This window comes from Glycine soja, chromosome 6 (assembly GCF_004193775.1).
Source record: "Glycine soja cultivar W05 chromosome 6, ASM419377v2, whole genome shotgun sequence".
Taxonomy (NCBI): domain Eukaryota; kingdom Viridiplantae; phylum Streptophyta; class Magnoliopsida; order Fabales; family Fabaceae; genus Glycine; species Glycine soja.
In genome coordinates, this window is record NC_041007.1 from 34,055,119 (window position 1) to 34,081,084 (window position 25,966).

At 33.9% G+C, this 25,966-nt stretch overlaps 2 protein-coding genes across 2 annotated transcripts; both read left to right on the top strand.

Annotated features, from left to right (window-relative positions):
- The first annotated feature begins 2,018 nt into the window (after window positions 1–2,018).
- On the top strand, window positions 2,019–8,876 carry LOC114416127 (glutamate receptor 2.9-like). Its single transcript, XM_028380998.1, has 5 exons — window positions 2,019–2,268; window positions 3,545–4,767; window positions 6,037–6,349; window positions 7,469–7,866; window positions 8,325–8,876. The coding sequence occupies exons 1-5, from the start codon at window positions 2,019–2,021 to the stop codon at window positions 8,715–8,717; spliced, it is 2,577 nt and encodes an 858-aa protein (XP_028236799.1). The 3' UTR covers window positions 8,718–8,876.
- Window positions 8,877–17,119: 8,243 nt separating this feature from the next.
- LOC114416805 (glutamate receptor 2.8-like) lies at window positions 17,120–22,997 on the top strand. The gene is made up of 5 exons (XM_028381828.1): window positions 17,120–17,367; window positions 18,221–19,428; window positions 20,169–20,481; window positions 20,957–21,354; window positions 22,143–22,997. The coding sequence occupies exons 1-5, from the start codon at window positions 17,154–17,156 to the stop codon at window positions 22,509–22,511; spliced, it is 2,502 nt and encodes an 833-aa protein (XP_028237629.1). The 5' UTR covers window positions 17,120–17,153; the 3' UTR covers window positions 22,512–22,997.
- The last annotated feature ends 2,969 nt before the right edge of the window (window positions 22,998–25,966 follow it).

The window sequence follows — 25,966 nt, forward strand, 5'->3', positions numbered from 1 at the left end:
AATAGAGAAAATAATGTAAACTTTGAAGAGTGTCAGATTTTAAATGGAGAGTATGAGTGTTACGCAATATTAAAGTTACTAATTGAATTTAAAAGTATCATATATATTGAATACCATCTAATGCAGTTTTTGTTTAAAGAATACCATCTAATACAAGTGTGATGAAAAACACTTTTTAGCGCACACCCCGATACTATTTATTAATTGCTTTCAAATTGTACATTCACAAACTTTCCATTATCCTACAACTATGAATTAAATTAAAATTAAAAAGTATTGAATTCTATTCCTTATCTATGTATGAACATACGTTTGTCTAGTACTCACAACAAAATAATTCAACTTACGTTCCTTTTAATAAGAAAAACATACGCAACAGTGTATATATATATATATATATATATATATATATATATATATATATATATATATATATATATATATATATATATATATATATATATATATTAGCATTAAAATGATTTAATTCAAATTAATACTTTTTTCAAAGAATGATTTAATTAATATTATATGTTATTAATCAAATTAATTAAATTAAAATATTTGATACAAAACCGAAATTGACAGCCTCTAATCTTGACTACTAACCCCAGTTTTTTCTTAATTGTGGTTACTAATATATATGAATCGGAAATTTTGAAATTTCACACTACATTTTAAAACATTGTTATTATTTTAAAAATTAATCATCAAAAAGAAAAAGTAAAATGTTATTTTATAAAATTAATACTATGCTACTTTTTTTATCTCATTATTTTTCTCTATTTTAATTTAATTAATAAATAAAAGATAATAATTATATAAATAGTAACATTATTTTAAAAAATATATAATCATAAGAAAAATAAAACATAAATAAAATAGATGAAATTTTTCACTAAGTTTTGAAAAATAATAATAATAATAATAATAATAAAGATTAATCATATAAGAAAGTAAAAGTAAAAAATATATATTGAAAAAAATAAATTTTAATTTTTTAATTAATACTGCATATGTCTTATTTTATTAGACTTCTCTATTTTTATTTAATAAATATATGGTTTTATTAAATTAATTTTTCATATTTTTTTTAATACACTTACTATTGAATCATATAAATCATATGAACCACTCTAAAATTTATAGTTTCAATATGAAGGCTCTAAAATGTTAAAGGAAATGTTATATAATTAAATCAAATCAATGATTATTTAAAAGTTAAAGTTTTGGTTTAACGACTCTAAAAAGTTCAAGTAAAATCATACATTTAAATTTTGTATAATTGTTAGATTTTTTTCAAATGATACTTTGATTATTTGATTTTTTTAGTTATTAGATTATGAGTTTAATTTCTATAAATTATTAGTATAGAAAATTTTAAGCTATCAATTAATTAAAAATCCTTGTTAATAAATATGACTTTTAAAATAATACAAAAATCAACAAACTTAATTTGACAAAATTATTCTTTTGGTCCTTCTTATTAGAAAAATTGGACATATGGAAAAAATATTTTCTTAAATTGGACAGACTTAAATTGGCTAAATTTGATTCCACGTCAGTTGCATCTTGCATGTAGTTAAGATTTTGTCCTGAACCTTTTTGCTTAGCAAATCATAAGATCCAACGACTTCAACAAGTCTTATATCGACTGAAGTCAAATATTTGGATCATTCGACATCATTGATCTTGATTTAAAAATAAAATAAAACCCTATGGTCTCAAAAAAACAAAATTATATTTGTAATGCAGACTATTCCTATACATCGCTGTTTCTAATTACTTATATCAAATTTCTTGGAAACTTTTGCTTGAATCTTGGACTTTGACCCTTTAAAACTAAAAGTAGCATATGGTCAAGGAGAATATACTAGCTAACTAGTATGAAAGATTGACTTGGACCAAAAGAGAAAGCACGCGTTCTTGATTTGAAAAGTGTTCCTTAAGCAATTCAGTATTTGTATTTATATATAATGCAAGAGTGCCTGCACTAGAAATATTCTACAATAGTAAAAATGCACAAGTTCTCTTTTTTGCTTTGGTTTAGTAACATTCATGTAATTATACTTGGGATCACTGCAGCTAATGAGAGTTCTGAGGTTGAGGGCATAATAGGAGCTATTTTAGATAGTAGTTCCCGCATTGGCCAAGAGCATTCAGTGGCTATAAATCTGGCATTGGAAGACTTTAATATAAAAAACAATCTGAGTTTTGCTCTGCATGTAAGAAACTCTCAAGGAGATCCTCTTTTGGCAGCTATTGCAGGTCTATCTCTCATTCTTTTTCTCTGCAACTTATTTAAATAATGCATGATATGTCCATGCATAATCACATATGTCTCTTAAGCATATTGTTGAAATTAATGCCACTTTAATTGTGATTACCAATATTGATTGTGGCCTCTTTTGGGGCTGCCTTGGTTGCAATCTCAAGGGTGGTGTTTAATCCTGTACCGGCTAGAGATATAGGCATATATAGCTTACATAGAGTTTATAAAGATTTAGTCCCTAAAAGCCCAAATTCTAAGAAATACAATAATTTGATGAGCTTTCAAAATCATATAAGCTATTGAGTTTATCATAAAATCCATATTGCTACTGTTGAAAAGCCGTCACCTTCTCAGTCCATCATCTCTTTTAATCTTTTTCACATTTTGTCATATCTACTCTTCTCTGGTGCGATCTAGGTGCACCCACTACCACCATGTCTCCTTCCAGCGAGTCTAACCATGTAGTCATCCACCATCACCGCCACGTGGAGATTTCAATGTTTGACTGTTTTTGGCTCTTTTCACCTGCAAATTCCATTTCTGCTATCCTCCTGTTGGGTCTCCACAATTGGTTCTAAAGCTTCCAAATCTTGATTTTAAGAAGATCAGAACTTGCTTTGAACCTTCTGAGTCTGATGTGTTTTCTTGCTCTCTCTTTTTTAAGCAATATTCCCCAATTTCACCAAGATTTCTGACTTGTCTTCAAAATATTGGTTTGAAACTTCCCAATGTTGGTTTTAAGAAAGTTGGAATTTGCTTTTCTTTGGCTTATGGATATTCCAACTCTCTCTTTCTAGCAATATTCTCCGAATTCACCAACATCCCTGAGTGGTCTTTCAAACTATTGTCTTTTTCAGTGGAACTGAGTTTTATGTTTTTTATTGGGAATGAAATTTTCTTGTAATAAGCTGAGAGTTTAGTAAGCTTCAGCTTGAGGGGGGAGTGTTAAGAATCTGAAAGATATTCTAAATGATATTGTAATAAATGTAGTTTGTAGGCATATAATCCCTGATTTACAGGAAACCAAATATCCTGTATTTATGTGTAATCAATGCTATAAGCCTATATAAACATACACCTGCTGTGTACTCTAAAACAAACGGTTTCCACTCCAAATATCCCTCATTTTACAGTTCATTATTTTAGTTCCTATTGAGAACTGCAACCTTTGTTGTTCTTACCAATATTATGAATTATGAAACAAGAAAACATTGCTTAGATATGATTTTACTCATCTCGATTCTTCTTAAAATGGAATGTACTGTTTGGCAGCTAGAGATCTAATTGATAATCAGAAGGTGCAAGCAATCATTGGACCACAAACATGGGCAGAGACATCTTTAGTGGCTGAAGTATGTACCCAAAAGAGTATACCTCTGCTTTCTCAAGCAGATGCAACTCCAGAATGGGCAATGAAGAAGTGGCCCTTCCTGCTGCAATCCTCACCTAGCCAAATTATGCAGATGAAAGCTATTGCTGAAATTGTGAAGTCTTGGAAACTCTATAATATTACCATGATATGTGAAGATGGAGACTCATCATCTATTGAAGTTTTGTCTCAGCTCTCTGGAGCTCTTAAAGAAGTTGGGACAGAATTAAGCAATGTTATAGCAATTCTGCCTCTAGTTTCTTCTTCGTTGTCTCAACAACTTGAGAAGCTAAGAGAAGGACAATGCAGAGTCCTTATTGTCCATTTGTCCTTTCCTTTGGCACTACACCTGTTTGAAACTGCAAAAAGAATGGATATGATGGGGGAAGGTAATGTATGGATTACTACTGGTACCTTTACAAGCCTTGTTTATTCCTTGAATGCATCCACTATCTCCAATATGCAAGGGATTATTGGAGTCAAGAGCTATATCCAAAGTCTCTGGTACCAAAATGCAAACTTCTACCATAGATTTCGGAAAAATTTTAGCTCAGAGAATTTTGAAGAGTTTAATTATGAGCCTGGGATCTTTGCAGCCCAGGCTTATGATGTTGCATGGATTGTTGTTGATGCAATGAGGAAAACCAACCAAAAAGGGGGTCAACTTTTGCTAGATAAGATATTACTTAGTAATTTTACTGGCTTAAGTGGAACAATTCAGTTCACTGACAATAAATTAACTCCAGCACATACTTTTCAAATAATTAATGTGATAGGGAGGAGCTACAGGGAAATTGGGTTCTGGTCAGATGGACTTGGTTTCTCAAAATCTTTGGAACAAAATGCCTTTTACAGTTCAACAGTGAAGGAATTAGGAAAAGTAGTCAATCCAACATGTGCCATACGACTAAGAATTGGTGTCCCCTCCACATCAACATTCAAACAGTATGTCAATGTTATTCAAGAAGATTCTGGAAATGACACTTCCTTCAAGTTCGAGGGATTTGCTATAGATCTTTTCGAGGAAACAGTAAAAAAATTGCAAGGGATTTACCATGTGGAATATGACTATTTACCCTTTAATGGCACCACATATGATGAACTGGTGAAGAAAGTTTATTGGAAGGTAAGTGATTTATATATTACCCTTTTATGCTGTTTCTCACTTCATTCTTGCAAATCATTGATAATATACCGTTAAGAAGGAAAGACACTTTTAAATATGATGTAGCAGTGTTTGATATGTATCTATGAGACTATGTCAGCATTTATGTGCCACTTTGAATACTTCTAGCTGCATTTCTAAAAGGTTTAATTAATCATTTGGTTCTTATACCTGTACGGCTGTACAAACTTTTCATTTTAATTCCTATACCTAAAAATTTTACATTTTAGTCCCTATACAATCAATTTTTTTACATTTTAGTCATTACGTGGAGGTTTTACACTGCCAAAAAACTAACAGAGACTAAAACATAAAATATTGCTTGTACAGGGACTAAAACATAGAGCTTTTAGCTATAGGAACTATATAAAGAAGTTGACGTTGGTATATGAATCAAATGATTAATTAAACTTTTTTATAATTTTTTGTATTTCTACTTTTTAAACTTGTCTACCCATACAAATTAGAATACTGTAGTATTTAAAAATTAAATTAACTTCAATGATTTTTTGCGCATACAATAACTCAATCTTATACATTGTATTATAAAACTTTGATGTCCCTGTGATGTTAAAAATTTGTTGTATTCTTGTGTATGTGTCCTATCTTATCTGTATCCAGTATCGTATCCAACACTTGTGCCTCCAAGGACCTGGTTATACTGATACACAACCTAAGATAATAACCTTCGTGAGCTATTTTCTGTAACAGCTAATTTTAATATGGCTTAAATAACTTTTAGATCCATGATATATACTCGATTTCTGTTTTGAGTCCATCATAATTTTTTTCGTTGTTCTGAATCTCTAATATATAACTATTTTATTTCATGTCTTTGTCGCTAGTTAAGTGATAACGAGTTAAGTGATGACGTGACATCATCCTAATGATTGATACATATTGAAAAAGTCCATTAGATAATGTCACATCATCACTTAACACATGGACTCAAAATAAAAGATTTAATTTAATATATAACGGACTCAAAATAACAAAAGAATTTATCAAAAACTCAAAACAAAAATTGAATATATATTAGGAATCTCAAACTTATTTAAACCTTTCAATATTTTATCTTTTACACCATAGCTCTACCTTCATTCCCAAATATATTATATGGTGTGAATCTATCTGGTCCATGTCTACCATGCAGTAAATGGTAGCGCCTAGAAACTTATTAGTCTAATCACATTTGCGTTGCACATCTGGAATGATCTATACTTGATGCAGGAATATGATGCAGTTGTTGGTGATGTCGCAATAGTGTCCACGCGTTATGAATATGTTTCATTCACTCAGCCCTATACTGATCCAGGAGTGGTGATGATTGTTCCTGTTAAATCAAAAACAGGCAACAGAGCATGGCTATTTTTGAAGCCTTTCACGAAGCTCATGTGGGTTCTAATATTGGTCATCATTGTCTACAATGGTTTTGTTGTATGGTTGATTGAAAGAAACCACTGCGCTGAACTTAAGGGCCCTATTCTGCACCAAACCACAACTATGTTGTGGTTGGCTTTCTGTTCTTTGTTCTCTGTGAATGGTAGGTAATTTCTTTCTGCCTTATTCATCTGCTACATCCATCTCATTTCAATATTTTAGGGTCTCTCTCTAAGTTCTATTTGCAATTCAGTTGAGACTTGAAACATGATGTAGCTAATATTACTTAACAAGAACTAACTATTCCGAAAGTCCTAGAAGGTGAGAAGGGTTTTTACAAAGATCATTTAAACTCATAAAAATAACAACTTAAATATGTTGAAGATCCTTAAAATATACCTGAATTTCACAACTAATCCCTAAATATTTTTTGTTTCTCATTGGGTCCATGAAACTTTAAAAATTTTCTGGGAGATCCCTGTCGTTAGTCTCCGTCCAAAATGTGATGTGTGTCTGTTAGTTGGACACGTTTGCAATACACATATGAAGCCACATCAGATGTCCAAACGTGTGAACTGCATCGTCATCTACGATGATAACACGCGTTTTGGATGAAGACATGTCCAACTAACAACAAGTTACCACGTGTTTTGGATGAAGACTAATGACAGGGATCTCTCACAAAACTTTTGAAATTTCAAGGATTCAACGATAAGTAAAAAAATTTCAGGAATCAACTGCGAATTTCAAGTATATTTTAGGGATCTCCAACATATTTAAGCCAAAAATAACTTTGGATTTTCGATGTTTTTTAACATTTTTTTTTTAATAAGCTGCATAAGATACTTGGTAAAATAAGTCTTTTTTTTTTAACTTATTTCAATAAGTTTCGCTCTTGAACTTATGAATAACCTCTCAAGTGTTTAACTAAGTTGTATGCCCAAATGTAGCATTGATTCATATCATGTTGCCTCACACAAGTCATTTGAGCTTAAAGCATCCAAAGAAAACTAGTCAGCACTATATTGTGTGCTAAAATTCAATTTAAATAAGCTATTGCCTATTAGCAATGGGCAAGGGATTATTGAATTGGGTAATCTGCAGAAAGTCATAGATTCAAACCTTTATGAAATAATTTTATCAAGGAAAATATCAATTGAATTAAGAATAGGGACAACAATAATCAAATTTCTGAGAATTTGGTGATTGTGATTAACTAACAAACAAGTAACACTAACAACTATCTCCAGTAACATAGTTTTTGCTTAATCTGCTGACACAGGGGACAGATTACATAGCAATTTATCAAGGGTGGCAACGGTGGTCTGGCTTTTTGTGGCTCTAATCATTACACAGACTTACACTGCTAGCCTTGCCAGCATGTTGACTGTTGAACAGTTTGAACCAACTGTAGACAGCATTCAGCAGCTAAAGAACAGCAATGCCATGGTAGGATATGATAGAGGATCCTACTTGAAAATATATCTCCAGGATGTATTGGGCATCAAAGCTGAAAACATAAAACAATTTGACTCACAGAAGAGCTATGCTGATGCCCTAAGAAACAAAGAAATAGCAGCTGCCTTCCTTGATATCCCTGAGGCCAAAATTTTCCTTGCAAAGAACTGTAAAGGGTTTGTTCAAGCAGGACCTACATACAAAATTGGAGGATATGGATTTGTATTGCTTCAACATTTCTTTCACTTTTTCCCTGTATTTGTTGCTGAGTAATTCTATTGCTATATGCACAACCAGACAAAAGATTAAGATAACATCAAAATAATTTCACCAAGAACATCAGCACAAAACTTTTAGGACAAAACTTAATTCCCATTCCTTAGATGATTTGGGTCCTATTCTCTAATCAAAATTGGTAGTTTTACCTCCGTAATATGCAAAATAAAGATTTACAATACAGATCAGTATAAATTATCAAAGGTGAAACTTCAATTCTAATTGAAGAGCAACACCAAAAGCACCTAAGGAAGTGTATCTCAGTTTTGTCCATTATTAACATGTTATCTTGAGTTTTTAATTGGTTGTTTCTGTAGGCATTGTGTCATGCAAGGACTAGTCGCATTTTCTAGCCCCTCAACTAGAACCATGTTTATGCTTACTCAGTTGCAATATCTTTGCAGGTATTTCCAAAGGGTTCTCCGTTGCTTCATAGTGTAAACCAAGCCCTACTGAACATATCTGAAAATGGCACACTACGTAATCTAGAAAACAATATGCTTGCATCAGAGGAATGTGAAGACATAACTGACCCAAATGTAGAAACTACTAGTCTTAGCCCAGCAAGCTTCATGGTACTCTTCATCTTAACTGGAGGCACTTCAACAATTGTTCTATTAATTTACATATTCTCTGTAAATCATATATACCCTGGACAGAGAACAATGTGGAGTCTAATGATGGCTGTGATTCAAAGTTGGAGATCTCAAAAGAGACTGTTTTCAAGAAGAGTTCACAATGTTGCAGAAAGTCCTTTAAACTCTTCCAACATTTCTAATTTGCCAGCTTTAGCTTAAACGAGAGGGTTAAGTAGCATTGTACAGCTAGGAATTAGAGCAACAAATAACTGAAATAAGTAAGTGTTGGACATTTTAGTGTAATTGATCTCTTTATTATGTTAAAATAAGAGTGCACGCTTGTTTTAATGTAATAACGAGATGTTCGGTTTAGGCAAAGGTTGGAATTTACATGGAAGTTACTAAAACTTCCATCAACGGTTGGAAGTTACATGGAAGTTACTAAAACTTCCATTAACGGCAATTTTTAAAAATAAATAACTTTCATCAACCGCCAAAAACCACCTGTTCTTTGATTATAAATAATCATCCTGGTTCAGAAAGCATAACATGTGAAAAACTCACAAGACCAAAACAAAACTCTTGAATTATAATCTTCTGATTTTATCCGATTGAACAATTTTGGTTGAACCCCGAAATTTGATTCAATCTGAAAGTGTTTATACACGACTTCAGATTTATCCAGGATTATCTCGATTTTCAAAATTAACCAACAAAAGATTGAATCAAATCTTTCGAGATGACGAACGATAGTTCGAAGATGACAAGCAAGTTTGCGAAGTTGGACAAGTTTGAAGGGCAGGATTTCAGAAGATGGCAGAAGAAGATGCACTTTCTCTTGACAACATTGAATGTGGTGTATGTGCTGAGTACACCAATGCCGGTGTATATGGAAGGCGAAACTCTGGATCAAACAAGGAAGCGTTCGAAATGGGAGAACGACGATTACATTTGTCGTGGACACATTCTGAACGGTATGTCTGACTCTCTCTTTGATATTTATCAAAATGTTGAGTCTGCTAAGGAATTATGGGACTCTCTTGAATCCAAGTATATGGCAGAAGATGCCTCAAGTAACAAATTCTTAGTTAGTAATTTCTTTAATTACAAAATGATTGATTCGAGGCCTGTTATGGAGCAATATAATGAACTGCTGTGGATTTTGGGTCAGTTTACTCAACATGATTTGAAAATGGATGAATCCATTGCAGTTTCATCTATAATTGATAAACTGCCTTCTTCTTGGAAAGACTTCAAGCATACCTTGAAACATAAGAAGGAAGAGTTGACTCTGGTTCAACTCGGTAGTCATTTCATGATTGAGGAGTCGCTGAGGGCTTAGGAAATTGACAAAGTCAATGATAAAATCGTAGCAGGTTCCTCTTCCGTTAATATGGTAGAGGAAAGTGGAACAGTTAAGCAAAATTACAATGCTAAAGGTAACAAACGAAAATTTCAAGGAAATAAGAACAAAGGTCCAAACAAACAGACAAAATTGTCATGTTGGAAGTGTGGGAAACCTGGTCATTTAAAGAGGGATTGTCGGGTGTTCAAAGGAAAGAACAAGGCTGGTCCAAGTGGGTCTAATGATCCTGAAAAGCAACAAGGTCAGATTGTTGTGAATAATTTTAATTCGAATACGAATTCAAATTATGTATCACTAATATCTGATGCATTCTATGTGCAGGATGATGACGTTGCTTGGTGGTTTGATTCGGGAGCAACAAGTCATGTGTGCAAAGATCGTCGTTGGTTCAAGGAATTTAGACCAATCGATGATGGCTCTATTGTGAAGATGGGCAATGTTGCAACTGAACCAATCCTAGGATTAGGTTGTGTGAATTTAGTTTTTACTTCTGGAAAAAGTTTGTATTTGGATAATGTCTTATTTGTACCTGGTATTCGTAAGAACTTATTGTCTGGTATGGTTTTAAATAATTGTGGTTTCAAGCAAGTACTTGAAAGTGACAAGTACATCTTGTCAAGACATGGTTCATTTGTTGGATTTGGTTATCGTTGTAATGGAATGTTTAAATTAAACATTGATGTTCCTTTTGTTCATGAATCTGTTTGTATGGCCTCGTGTAGTTCTATAACTAATATGACAAAATCAGAAATTTGGCATGCTAGATTAGGACATGTTCATTACAAAAGATTAAAAGATATGTCAAAAACAAGTATGATTCCTCCTTTTGATATGAACATTGAAAAATGCAAAACTTGCATGTTGACCAAGATCACTAGGAAACCTTTTAAGGATGTTAAAAGTGAGACTAAAGTCTTAGACCTTATTCATAGTGATTTGTGTGATTTGCATGCTACTCCATCATTAGGTCATAAAAAATATCTTGTTACTTTTATTGATGATGCATCAAGGTATTGTTATGTATATTTATTAAATACAAAAGATGAAGCTCTTGATAAATTTAAAATTTATAAGAAAGAGGTAGAACTTCATCAAAATGGGCTAATCAAAACTCTTCGTACGGATAGGGGAGGTGAGTATTATGATCCGGTTTATTTTCAATCTACTGGAATAATACATCAAACTACAGCTCCCTATACACCACAACAGAATGGTGTAGCCGAAAGGAAGAATAGAACCTTGAAAGAAATGGTGAATTCCATGTTATCCTATTCGGGTTTAAGTGAAGGATTTTGGGGTGAGGCTATGTTGACAGCCTGTTACTTGTTGAACCGAATTCCTAACAAAAGGAATAAGGTTACCCCATATGAACTTTGGCACAAAAAGACACCAAATTTGAGTTATCTCAAAATTTGGGGATGTAGGGCTGTAGTCAGGCTTACAGAACCTAAAAGGAAAACCATAGGTGAAAGAGGTATAGATTGCATATTTATTGGATATGCTGAACATTCTAAAGTATATAGATTCTATGTGCTAGAATCTAATGATTCTGTTGCTGTGAACTCGGTTATAGAGTCACGGGATGCTATCTTTGATGAACAAAGGTTTACATCTATACCTAGGCCAAAGGACATGAATTCCATGTCGAAAGTCTTAGTTAATATTGAGGATATACCTTTAACTAGTACTGAAACTAGAAAGAGTACGAGAGTAAGAAAAGCTAAGTCATTTGGTGATGACTTTCAACTCTATTTGGTTGAAGGGTCAAGGAATGATATTGAATTTCAATATCAATATTGCCTTAATGTTGAGGAAGACCCAAAGACTTTTAGTGAAGCAATGGCTTCAAGGGATGCTGTATTCTGGAAAGAAGCAATCCAAAGTGAGATGGATTCCATCATGCAAAATAATACATGGAAATTGGTTGACTTACCTCCTGGATGTAAGCCATTAGGATGTAAGATGATCTTTAGGAGAAAGATGAAAGTGGATGGTACTGTTGACAAGTACAAAGCCAGATTGGTTATCCAAGGCTTTAGGCAAAAGGAGGGTATTGATTTTTTCGATACATATGCTCCTGTTGCTAGGATATCCACTATTAGACTGTTGTTAGCACTTGCTGCTATCCACAATCTGATGATTCACCAAATGGATGTGAAAACTGCATTCTTAAATGGTGAATTGGATGAAGAGATATACATGAAACAACCTGAAGGGTTTGTTATGCCAGGAAATGAAAATAAGGTGTGTAAACTGATGAAATCTCTTTATGGCTTGAAACAAGCGCCTAAGCAATGGCATCAAAAATTTGATGAGGTTGTGTTGTCTAGTGGTTTTGTTATAAACCAAGCAGATAAATGTCTATACAGCAAGTTTGATACTCATGGCAAAGGAGTTATCATTTGTCTGTATGTAGACGACATGTTGATCTTTGGTACCGACCAAGATCAAGTTGATGAAACTAAGGCATTTTTGTCTTCTAAGTTTGATATGAAAGATATGGGGGAGGCGGATGTGATCTTAGGAATAAAGATCAAACGTGGAAACAATGGCATTTCCATCTCTCAATCACATTATATTGAGAAGATTTTGGAGAAATTTAATTTTAAAGATTGTTCTCTGGTAAGTACTCCCATTGATCCTAACCTGAAGCTATTACCTAATAAAGGTGTAGCAGTGTCTCAACTTGAATACTCAAGGGCGATAGGATCACTCATGTATGCAATGATTAGTACTAGGCCTGATATAGCTTATGTTGTTGCTAAACTCAGTAGGTTTACAAGTAATCCTAGTTCTCATCATTGGCAAGCTATGAATAGAGTATTCAAGTACTTAAAGGGAACCATTGACTATGGTTTGACATATACTGGATTTCCTTCGGTTATTGAAGGTTACTCTGATGCAAGTTGGATAACCAATATGGAGGATTATTCATCCACAAGTGGTTGGGTATTCCTCCTTGGAGGAGGTGCTATCTCTTGGGCATCCAAGAAACAGACCTGCATTACAAATTCAACAATGGAATCTGAATTTGTAGCTTTAGCAGCAGCTGGTAAAGAAGCTGAGTGGCTAAGAAATCTGATCTATGAGATTCCATTGTGGCCCAAACCTATACCTCCCATGTCTATCAGGTGTGATAGTCAGGCAACTTTGGCTAAGGCATATAGTCAAGTGTATAATGGGAAGTCTAGACACTTGGGTGTTAGACACAACATGGTTCGGGAGTTAATCATCCATGGTGTGATATCAGTGGAGTTTGTGAGAACTCAGCATAATTTGGCCGATCATTTAACCAAAGGGTTAAGTAGAGATCTCGTAAAAAGGTCGGCAGTGGGATTAGGATTAAAGTCCATCTGAAATCTCTTATGTTAAGATACCCAATTCCCATCTAATATGACATTAGGTGCTGAATTCAATGTGGAAAGCTTAACATGTAGAGATTGGAACACATCATCGAAAGTATCCCAAAAGGAATGTGTTCGGTTCTGTAAGTTAAGGAGGTTGAAGTATAACTTCTCAATGGTTCTTTTGAAAAATTGCATTTGCAGGTGCAAGAAAGAAAAGGACTACCTATATAAGCATGAAGTTTAGCCGCTTCAAGAAGCTGGGACTTGGCTTTGATATGCTTATGAAGGATAGGGACACAGGCTAGTAAAACTAGTGTCAAGCAAGAGTAATGTTATAAACTATTGTGCAGATTATCTTCATGTATTCATTATGAATAGAAAGGGTTCAATCCTTAGTGACACCCTGATATTTGAATATTTGAAACGTGTAATTTGCTAAGATGAAATTCAATCGTCACGATATTTCATCTATGCAGTAGTTTGTGGTATGTTATGACTTTGGTGATTTGATCGGTAATTACACTAAAATGGGGGAGGTTTGTTGGACATTTTAGTGTAATTGATCTCTTTATTATGTTAAAATAAGAGTGCACGCTTGTTTTAATGTAATAACGAGATGTTCGGTTTAGGCAAAGGTTGGAATTTACATGGAAGTTACTAAAACTTCCATCAACGGTTGGAAGTTACATGGAAGTTACTAAAACTTCCATTAACGGCAATTTTTAAAAATAAATAACTTTCATCAACCGCCAAAAACCACCTGTTCTTTGATTATAAATAATCATCCTGGTTCAGAAAGCATAACATGTGAAAAACTCACAAGACCAAAACAAAACTCTTGAATTATAATCTTCTGATTTTATCCGATTGAACAATTTTGGTTGAACCCCGAAATTTGATTCAATCTGAAAGTGTTTATACACGACTTCAGATTTATCCAGGATTATCTCGATTTTCAAAATTAACCAACAGTAAGTAGTCAACACTGCTTTAACTGCATAACTTTCATTGCTAGTGTGTTCCTATATACAAGGTTCTTTAACAAAGCATTGTAAATCTTGTAACCTTTACTGTGTTATCTCATGTAGAAAAGACATAATTATTAACGAATGATACATCGACACCGTCGAAAGCTACTGATGGAGATAGTAACATTGATTCCACAACATGACCATGTGTCATGCAAAGAGTCAAAGAAACTTTTACCTCATATGTATGGAATAACAAATCAAAAGCTAAAGCAAACTGAGAAGATATGAAAAGGCAGGAAAATATAAGACTAAAATTTTATAATTGCAAGCACACAAATTACAGGAATGTTACTGCTCCTTATGCAGAGCTAAAGCATAACTGACAATAAAAAAGAAACATATTAAAGATCTATTAAAAGTAATAATGAAAGAATATTTAGTTGAGGTAACAATTTCTAATTAGAGAACAGAGAGAGGTTTCACAAAAAAAAACAAAAAAAGGAGGATAGAGAACAATACGGGGAAATCATGAACACGGCTATACTCTTTAATTGAATGGGTATATTCTATACAGTTGAATATTCAGCTCTGCATACTTTTTTTTTAAGCAAGCATTCAACTCTTTATATTAAAAAAATTACAAATTAAATAATAGGGGTAGTTCTGATGAATTTTTTAAAATAAAAGGTTTTTCTTCAAAACTTACAATAAAGATGTATTAAAAATTATAGTATAAATACTTTAATAACACTTCATAGAAAAACACTTAATTTTCCAACTAATGTCAATCCAGGTTACTTTTTTTTAAAAAAATCAATGCAGGTTAGTATTTACCGTTAAAATAATATGATAAAATATAACTTTTTTTCTCTTTGATTTTAACTATTCACATTGGTTATTGATTTTTTATCAACAAATATTAGTTGTTAATTCTTGTTAGTAAAAAGATTCAATCCCACAACTTATTCCTCCCTCCCTACCAACCTTATATCTCCCTATTCACATCCTGACCGTTTGAGTTTCACTTAACTTCACGAAGAACAAGTGGGACAAACTAAAATACATCCTTTTATGAATTTATATGCATCATAAACTTCACGTGCCATGTGAGGATGCCAGCTTCACATAGTAAGGAACACGATATGTGAAGCTTTGAATGTTGTAAAATTCAAGTTCAAGGTTCTTGTATTGCAACTTGCAAGGTTCTTGTCTTTATAAATACCAAACATACAAATCAATAGGTATTAAATAGAACTTGTTGCCTTCTAGCCGATAGCTGATAGCCGATTTGAGCGTAATTACTTCCAATAAAAAATATTTGTGATCTATAAAAAGAGAAATAATTCTTGTCATTATTGCATACCCTTCTTTCTCATTTAGCCGTGTATGTGAGGTACAGTTTGAAATTTGAATAATAATAATTGTTTTATCCGTAAGAATTGAATCCAATACCAAATGAGTCTAACTCAATTGGTTGAACAATATGCGAAAGTGTTATAAACTTTCTGATACCATATTCAATACATTTAAAATCCACAATTTTGGGTCTTGCATTTTAAAATAAAGACATTTAATCATCATATTTTTTAAAATTCATAATTTTAATCCCTTATTTTAAAATAAAGATATTTGGTTCTTCAATTTTGTAAAATCTATCGTTTTGATACTTTCAACAAATTTGACAAGTGTTGATTGATAAGAAATAAACCTGGTGTAACCCAAATTTAGTACATGATACAAGATTATTTGTTTGATTTACATCATTGTCAATGCTAATGTCTTAACAATCAGCGCTACCAATTTGATAAAATGACCAAAATCACAATTTTTACAAAAGTGAGGGACTAAATATTTTTATTGTAAAATAAAGGGGATAAAATTATGGGTTTTAAAAATTTAAAATAAAGAGATCAAAATTAATTGTAAATTTTGAAATAAAGAAGTACTAAGATTACATTTCAGCTTATTAATAATAATAGAAATAGTCAAATAGCCAAGTCTTCCTTAGTTTCGTCTAAGCCTTACTCTCCATCCCGCCCCGAAATTTCCACAATGAATCAGTCTACTCAGGATGAGTTGAAAACAAAGGAAGCGAATATACTGTAAAAAGAAAAGTATCGTAACTTCGAATTCAAATAAAGTATTCTTGGAAGAAACTTTCTAAAGTGAAATAGTAAGTGATTAGCAGAGTAAGTGCGTGCATGTTGCATAGCATAACATGTATTCAAGTCTAGTGGTCATCAAGTTAATTTTCAAAATACGAATGTGTACATTAATATTTTCAAGTCGGAGGTCTTTAGTTTGATTCCTGTAAAGAAAACAATACTTGTGGAGGGGTGAACCAGTACCAGCCTTTGCAGGAGGGATCCAAAATATGAAAATCTTACCATGGCATTCCAATACCCATATCTGAAATTCACTTTTAATATAATTGTTATATTTTTTTTCCCAAATGTTATTTTTCCAATTTTAAATAGTTATTAGAATTTTTCCAAATGTTACTTTGGAAACAAGCTAACCCCATGACATTAGCACCGTCATTTACTAATATAAGTTGAAATCAAGCTAATCCCATGCTTTGAAGACAACTATTTTTATACTTATTTTTCCTATTTACAAAATTCAAACCAAAATCAAGTATTTATTTATTGCCATCAAGAGTCAATTATAGATCGACAAGCCAAAAGAGCTGAGAAATGGAATTGCTTTGAAACTTTTGCTAGAATCTTGGTGTTTGACACATTAAAACATAAAATTCCTAATAAACAAAATGTTGAAGTAGAATATCTATACAAGTAACCAGTATGAAGCTTGACTTCAACCCAAAGAAAACCACACATTCTTGGTTTGAGAAGTGTTCCTATAGCATTATAATATTGGTGTTTATATAATGGCTAGAGTGTGCCTACAATGTTAATATTCTACTACAGTAAAAATGCACAAGTTCGCTTTTCTGCTTTGGTTTATCAACATGCATGTAATTATACATGGGAACACTGCAGATAATGAGAGTTCAGATGTTAAGGGCATAATAGGAGCTATTTTAGATAGCAGTTCTCGCATTGGCCAAGAGCATGCAGTGGCTATAAATCTGGCATTGGAGGACTTTCATCAAAAAAACAATCTGAGTTTTGCTCTGCATGTAAGAAACTCTCAAGGAGATCCTCTTTTGGCAGCTACCGCAGGTCTATCTCTCATTCTTTGTCTCTGCCACTGACTTAACATTCATAACTGTGCATAATCCCATGTCTCTTAAGCATACCGTTGGAAAGCCACCTTAATTGTATTTACCCCTACTAAGTACTGACCCTAATTGTGGCCTCTTTGGGAGCTGCCTTGATTCAGTTTGAAGGGTAGTGTTTAGTCTCCTATGGACTAGAGATATGACTAAAGCAAAACTTATAAAGATCGAGTTAGGCCCTAAAGCCAAATTCTAAGAAATACAATGATAAAACCTTTCGAAGCTCAGTTTTAGTTCTTCTCTCTATAATGTGCTATCTAAATTACTTGAAGGATCAAAAGTGGTGCATTTCAAAAATTAGCGACACCAAAACTGAACAAAAATAAAATTAGAGGAACTAAACTGAATTTCTAAAATTTAATGGGCTTAGAACATAGTTTATCTTAAATTCAGTATAGCTATGTCCCTAGTAGGTGATCATTCAACAACAGCTTAATGAATAAAGTAAATTTGAAGTCATCATTGCTTCATGATTTACACTTTTATCAGCATCTCATAGTAAAAAGTGACAATTTGACTGTCAAAATTTTTATTTTTTATTTTTTAAATTATGGCCAATTTACTGTCTTATGTTTGAATAGACACTAGAGGGGTAAAAATAGACAAATTGATTAAATAAATTAATTAAAATAAATAAGTTGTCCTATAATGTTGTCTTATGGCTCATTGATTCATTTCCTATTGAGAACTGCAATCTTTGCTTATCAATTTTATCAAATATGAAACAACAAAACACTGTTTAGATGTGATTTGACTCTTTTTTATTCTTCTTACAATGGAATATATATTTTTGGCAGCTAGAGATCTCATCGATAATCAAAAGGTGCAAGCCATCATTGGACCACAAACATGGGCAGAGACATCTTTAGTTGCTGAAGTTTGTACCCAAAAGAGCATACCTTTCCTTTCTCTAGCGGATGCAACTCCAGAATGGGCAATGAAGAAGTGGCCCTTCCTGCTGCAATCCTCTCCTAGGCAAATTATGCAGATGAAAGCTATTGCTGAAATTGTAAAGTCTTGGAAACTCTATAATGTCAGCATGATATATGAAGATGGAGACTCGTCATCCACTGAAGTTTTATCTCGGCTCTCTGAAGCTCTTACATCAGTTGGCACAGAATTAAGCAATGTTCTAACAGTTCCACCTCTAGTTTCTTCTTCATTGTCTCAACAACTTGAGAAGCTAAGAGAAGGACAATGCAGAGTCCTTATTGTCCATTTGTCCTTTCCTTTGGCACTACACCTGTTTGAAACTGCAAAAAGAATGGATATGATGGGGGAAGGTAATGTATGGATTACTACTGGTACCTTTACAAGCCTTGTTCATTCCTTGAATGCATCCACTATCTCCAATATGCAAGGGGTTATTGGAGTCAAGAGCTATATCCCAAAACTATGGCACCAGTATGGAAACTTCTACCATAGATTTCGGAAAAAATTTAGCTCGGAGAATTTTGAAGAGTTTAATTATGAGCCTGGAATCTTTGCCACCGAAGCTTATGATGCTGCAACGATTGTGGTTGATTCAATGAGGAAAACCAACAAAAAAGGGGGTCAATTTTTGCTGGATAAGATTTTACGTAGTAATTTTACTGGCTTAAGTGGACAAATTCAGTTCAATGGACATGAAAGAGCTCCAAAACATACTTTTCAAATCATTAATGTGATTGGGAGTAGCTACAGGGAAATTGGGTTCTGGTCAGATGGACTTGGTTTCTCAAAATCTTTGGATCCTAATGCTTCTTACAGTTCTTCAGTGAAGGAATTAGGAAAGGTAGTTAATCCAACATGTGACATACGACTAAGGATTGGTGTCCCCTCCATGTCAATCTTCAAACAGTATGCCAATGTTATTCAAGATCACTCAGAAAATGTTACTTCCTTCAAGGGATTTGCCATAGATCTTTTCTATGAAACAGTAAAAAAATTGCCATACCATCTGGAATATGATTATTTTGCGTTTAATGGCACATATGATGAGCTGGTGAAGCAAGTTTATCTGAAGGTAAGATTTATTACCCCTGTGTGTTGTAGCTCACTCCATTATTGAAAGACACTTATAATTGATAACCATGTCATGTTGCAACTGTGTCAGAAACATGCCTATGTTAGCTGTTTTATGCACTTTGATTACAATTAGTTGCTTTTTTATAATTTCTGTTATTTTTATACCAATACAAGTTAGAATACCATAGCATTTAGATAAACTTAAATGTTTTATTGTGCCTAAAAGAACTCAATCTTATACATTGAATTATAACTCTATCATGTCCTTTGCAATTTAAAATTTGTTGTATTCTGGTGTTCCTGATGTATCATATATGTATCCAGTATTGCATCCGTATTTGTGCTTCTTAGGACCTAGATATACAGGTTTGAATCTCATTAGAATGATTTTTTTTCCTTTATATTATTAGAATTCAGCCAAAACTATTTAGTTCATTAAATACTGATTCTAATATGGAAAACATTTTCTCCTATTTTATTGATTTTCTTTCATCTATATTTGGATACCCTTATTTAGCATACAACCTAAGATGAAGAATAACCTCAAGTGAGCATTTTTGTTTGACAACTAATTTCAATATTTTAACTTTTACTCCCTAGCCATACCTTTATTCTCAAATTTATTTGGTGTGAAATAATCTGGTCCTCTTCTAACATGCAGTATATGGTAGCCCCTTGAAACTTTTTAGCCTAATCACATTTTCTTTGTACATCTTGAATGATCCGTGCTTGATGCAGAACTATGATGCAGTTGTTGGTGATGTAACAATAGTGTCCACGCGTTATGAATATGCATCATTCACTCAACCCTTTACTGATACGGGACTGGTGATGGTTGTTCCTGTAAAATCAAAAACAGGTGGTAGAACGTGGCTATTCATGAAGCCTTTCACAAAGCTCATGTGGATTCTAATATTGGTCATCATTTTCTACAATGGCTTTGTTGTATGGATGATTGAAAGAAACCACTGCCCTGAACTGAAGGGCCCTATTCTGCATCAAACCACAACTATGCTGTGGTTGGCTTTCTGTTCTCTGTTCTCTTTGAATGGTAATTTGTTCTGCTTTGTTCATCTGTTGTATCCATCTCATTTTAATATCTAGGGGTCTCTATGTTCTATTACAGCTTTAGTTGAGGTTCATGGTTTAGCTAATATTACTTGACAATAACTAACTATTTCAAAAGCGTACATTCTTCAAAGCAACTTCTTTGTAACTTTTGGCAGTGTGCTTGGACAGGTGCCTGAATTTTTTTTTTCCAAACAAGCTATTAATTGTTTGTTGAAGACTAGTTTTAGGAGTTTTTGCAAAGATTATTTGTGCTTATAAAGATGACTGAATAAATTTTTAAGTTCCTTTTAACCTATTTCAACAAGTTTCACAGTGAAACTTATTATAATAAGCCTTTTTTCTTAAAAAAAATAACCTAGAATAAATATTTAATCAAATTTTACTAAATACACCCCTAATTCATATAATGTTGCCTCACAAAAGTCAACATCACCCTGCTTAATCTGCTGACACAGGGGACAGGTTGCATAGCAATTTATCAAGGGTGGCAATGGTAGTATGGTTTTTTGTGGCTCTAATCATTACGCAGATTTACACTGCTAGCCTTGCCAGCATGTTGATTGTTGAACAGTTTGAACCAACTGTAGACAGCATTCAGCAGCTAAAGAACAACAATGCCATTGTAGGATGTGATAGAGGATCCTACTTGCAAAGATATCTGCAGGATGCATTGGGCATCAATGCTGAAAACATCAAGCAGTTTGACTCACAAGAGAGCCATGCTAATGCCCTAAGAAACAAAAAAATAGCAGCTGTCTTCCTTGATGTTCCTGGGGCCAAAATTTTCCTTGCAAAGTACTGTAAAGGGTTTGTTCAAGCAGGGCCTATATACAAACTTGGAGGATATGGATTTGTATTGCTTCAAAAATTTCTCTTATTTCCTGTATTCATTTCTGAGTAATTTTATTGCCATATGCATAACTAATCAAAAGATTAAGATAACTTTAAACAATTTCTTCAGCATGGACATCAACACAATGTTTATTACTCCATCCATCCCATTTTGTTTGACATTTAAGATTTTGATAAACGTAATTAATATTTTAGATTTCATAAAAAAATTTATATAATTTTTAATATATCCCTTGTCTTTCTTATTAATTAGATTCTCTCATCTATATTTCTCTTTTAAAATGGAACAATAATTTTTCCTAGAACATCAAACAAAATAGGATGGAAGGACTATTATTCTAGGATAAGACTTAGATGCAACTTCTTAGGTGTTTTTTGTGTTATTCTCCAATCAAAATTGGAGTTTCATTCGGGTAATAAGCATAATAGAGGCCTACACTAAACATCAGCATAGGATAGGCAAGAACATCAAACAAAATAGAATGGAAGGACTATTATTCTAGGAAAAGACTTACATGCAACTTCTTAGGTGTTTTTTGTGTTTTTCTCCAATAAAAATTGGAGTTTCATCCGGGTAATATGCATGATAGAGGCTTACACTAAAGATCAGCATAGGTTAGAAGGTGAAACTCCAGTTCTGATTGGAGAACACTAAAATCACTTATGAATTTGCATCTATGTTGTCTATTATTTTCATGTCGCTTAAGTTTTTAATTGGTTGTAGCTAAAGGCAATGTATCATGTAAGAATTACTATTAATTTCTAGCCCTTCAACTAATGTCTTTGCAGGTATTTCCAAGGGGATCTCCATTGCTTCCTGGTGTAAACCAAGCCCTGCTGAACATATCTGAAAGTGGCACACTTCGTGATCTCGAAAACAGTATGCTTGCATCAGAGAAATGTAAAGACATAATTGACCCAGGTGCAGAAACTACTAGTCTTAGCCCTGCAAGCTTCATGGTGCTCTTCATCTTAACTGGAGGCACTTCAACAACTGCTCTCTTAATTTACATATTTTCTGAGAGTTATTTATGGCCTGGACAGAGAACAATGTGGAGTCTAATGATGGCTGTGATTAAACATTGGAGATCTCAAAAGAGACTGTTTTCAAGAAGAGTCCACAATGTTGCAAAAAGTCCTTTAAACTTTGCGACCTAGGAAAGGCCAATATCTGATTCAGTTGATGATCTGTTAAAAGCTGTTGCGTACTATTAGCAAAATAGTAAAAAGCCAAGTCTTCCTTGGTTTCCTGGAAGTCTTATTTTTTTCCCTGAAATTTCCACAATGAATCAGTCTACTCAGGAACAGTTGAAAACAAAGGAAGTGAATATACTATAAAAAGAAAAGAAGCGTAACTTCGAATTCAAATAATAAATTCTTGGTAGAAACTTTCCAAAGTGAAATAGTAAGTGATTAGCAGAGCACATGCATGTTGCATAGCATAACATTTATTCAAGTCTGTCTAGTCATAGAGTTAGTTTGCAAAATAAGAATGAGTACATAAATATTTTCAAGTCGGAGGTCTTTAGTTTGATTCCTGTAAAAAAACAATACTTGTGGAGGGGTGAACCAGAACCAGCTTTTGCAGGACTAACTCTGAAAGAGGGGTCCAAAAAAATCAAAAGCTTACCATTACATTCCAATACCCATATCTGAAACTCACTTTTAATACAATTGTTATATTTTTTTTGGCTAAAATATGTTTGTGATCCTGATATATATCCAAATTTTTGCTTTGATTGTTGATAAAAAATTTCTTGGCTTTTACTCCTTGATATATGAAAAGTTTTGTTTTTTATCCTTATCATTAGAATGTGGCTATTAACTTAACTCTAAAAGATCCGAAAATAAAATCTCCACGGATAAGCAATTCTAACATTTGGCCAAGGAAATGCCATCACAGATCGAGAAAAAAACGACACAGATCAAACAGATTTAACGGTCTAACAAGGTCTATTTCGGAAAAGAAAAAGAAGAGTGAGGGAAATCGAAATGCGAAAGAGAAACTGGTTAAGGAAGTAATACCGTATATTCCAATGGTTGTATTCAAGGCATAATCATCGGGATTGTTCTCCATGGGTTAACTAATTTGTTATTCCCTTATTTATTGTAAATATTAGCTAATCAAATCAAGGATATCAATGACAGATGTAAATGAGACATTATAGGCATTAGTTTAGGACACGTAAACCTCATGTAACTTGTATATATTTGGTATCTGTTCAATGGAATGATGCACACATTCTTTCCACCATATTCTTGTTATGGTATCAGAGCCATCACGGTGCTGGTGAGAACGTGTTGAAGCAGACACATTTTCCATGGCGGAGATGTCGGAAAAGACTGAAGCAGAGAAGAAAATTGATTTGGTGAAAAAGATCCCTTCACCATATGATCTGAACTCTAGTGATAATCCAGGAAACCTGATTACTAAGGTTCAGCTGAAAGGGGAAAATTATGGTGAGTGTTCTAGAGCTTTGCGTACTTCTCTTCGTGCAAGATGCAAATGGGGGTTCGTGGAAGGAAAATTCCCGCAGCCAAAGGAAGGTTCTCCTGATTTGGAAGATTGGTGGACGGTGCAATCCATGCTGGTCTCATGGGTACTGAACACAATAGAACCAAGCTTGTGTTCTACCATTTCGTATCAAGAGAACATAAAAGACCTATGGGAAGACATTAAGGAGCGGTTCTTAGTAGTGAATGGACCAAGGATTCAACAGATAAAGGCAGAACTGGCAGAGTGTCGACAAACAAAGATGAACATGGTAACATACTATGGAAAGCTGAAAAGCTTATGGGATGAATTGGCAAATTATCAGCAGATTCCTCTCTGCACTTATGGAGGATGCAAGTGTGACGTTGGGATCAAAATGGAGAAACAACGAGAAGAAGAGAAAGTTCATCAATTCTTGATGGGTCTAGATGATGTTTTGTACGGTACGGTCCGCTCTAACCTTCTTGCAACTGATCCCTTGCCTACATTAAATAGAGTGTATGCCACTTTGGTGCAAGAAGAAAGAGTGAGAACCATATCTCGGGGAAAGGAGGAACGAGGAGAGGTTGTTGGGTTCTCTGCACAGGCCCGTGGAAGAACCAAAGGACTCGCTGAATCAAAAGACAGAAATATGGTATGTTTGAACTGTAATCGAACAGGACATGAAGCTGAAAGTTGCTTCCAGTTGATTGGTTATCCTGAATGGTGGGGAGATCGGTCACGAGGTGAAGAGAAAGCCAATGGGAGAGGAAAAGGATGGCAACGAGGAGGAGCTGCACCTAGCAGAGGCAGAAACGGGGGTGTTCGAGCCAATGCAACACTCACTAATGGAGAAACCAGTGTTGCACCAACTAATGCAAACAATGCACTGACCGGGCTGAGTACTGAACAGTGGCAAACACTAGTGGATTTTTTAAATAGCCAAAAAGGGAACATAAATGACAAGATGACAGGTAAACATAGTGTGTGGATTGTTGACACAGGAGCTTCCAGTCACATGACTGGGAACTTGAAATTCTTGCATGGGCTGAGAGAAATAGCAGGATGTCCAATTGGACTTCCAGATGGAAAACAAGTGTTAGCCACCAAAGAAGGGACAACAATACTTGGTGGAGGATTGAAAATTAAGAATGTTCTTTATGTGCCAAAATTGAACTGCAATTTGATATCTATCTCTCAACTGATTGATGAAAAAAATTGTATTGTCCATTTCACTGATACCTTATGTGTTATGCAGGACCGCACTTCGAAGATGCTGATTGGAGCGGGTGAACGAAGAGATGGGCTTTATTTTTTCAAAGGTATCCGAAGTGAGAAGGCACACAAGGCTAGTGGAATTTGTCAGTTTAATCTATGGCATCAACGCATGGGACATCCATCTTTGAGGACTACTTAATTAGTTTCCAATATAAGGTGTGAAGAAAGTGAGTTGAAGAATAAAGCATGTGATGTATGTTTTAGGGCTAAACAAACCAGGGATGTTTTTCCTTTGAGTACTCATACTGCTACTAGTAGTTTTGGTTTAATTCATTGTGATCTGTGGGGACCTTATCGGACTCCCTCTTCTTGTGGTGCATCATATTTTTTGACAATAATGGATGATTTTTCTCGTGCCATATGGATTTATCTATTAGTTGATAAAAGGGAAGTGTCACGTACATTGATAAATTTCTTTGCCTTAGTAGAAAGACAGTTTGATAAAAGGGTTAAGATGATGCGTAGTGATAACGAGACTGAATTTACATGTTTGAAAAATTATTTCCATGAACATGGAATTTTGTTTCAAACTTCTTGTCCTGGAACACCGCAACAGAATGGAAGAGTAGAAAGAAAACATAGGCACATTCTTAATGTTGCCCGTGCTCTACGTTTTCAAGGTTGCCTTCCTATTTCTTTTTGGGGTGAGTGTGTCTTGACTGCTGGATATCTAATTAATCGCACACCTACTCCAATGCTGCATGGAAAAACACCGTATGAGATGTTGCATGGGCAAGCTCCCTTATATAGTCATTTGAAGGTTTTTGGATGTTTGTGTTACGCACATAACCTAGGAAAAAAAAATGATAAGTTTGCCAGTCGAAGCCGGAAATGTGTTTTTGTTGGATACCCCAATGGTAAA

Bases quoted from the DNA above. Each gene is read 5' to 3' on its own strand.
- LOC114416805 (XM_028381828.1), top strand. From the start codon at position 17,154: ATGCATGTAATTATACATGGGAACACTGCAGATAATGAGAGTTCAGAT. The intron at 17,368-18,220 runs GTCTATCTCTCA...TATTTTTGGCAG, and splicing joins TCTTTTGGCAGCTACCGCAG to CTAGAGATCTCATCGATAAT. The intron at 19,429-20,168 runs GTAAGATTTATT...TGCTTGATGCAG, and splicing joins TGAAGCAAGTTTATCTGAAG to AACTATGATGCAGTTGTTGG.
- LOC114416127 (XM_028380998.1), top strand. From the start codon at position 2,019: ATGCACAAGTTCTCTTTTTTGCTTTGGTTTAGTAACATTCATGTAATT. The intron at 4,768-6,036 runs GTAAGTGATTTA...TACTTGATGCAG, and splicing joins TGAAGAAAGTTTATTGGAAG to GAATATGATGCAGTTGTTGG. The intron at 7,867-8,324 runs GTATTGCTTCAA...ATATCTTTGCAG, and splicing joins AAATTGGAGGATATGGATTT to GTATTTCCAAAGGGTTCTCC.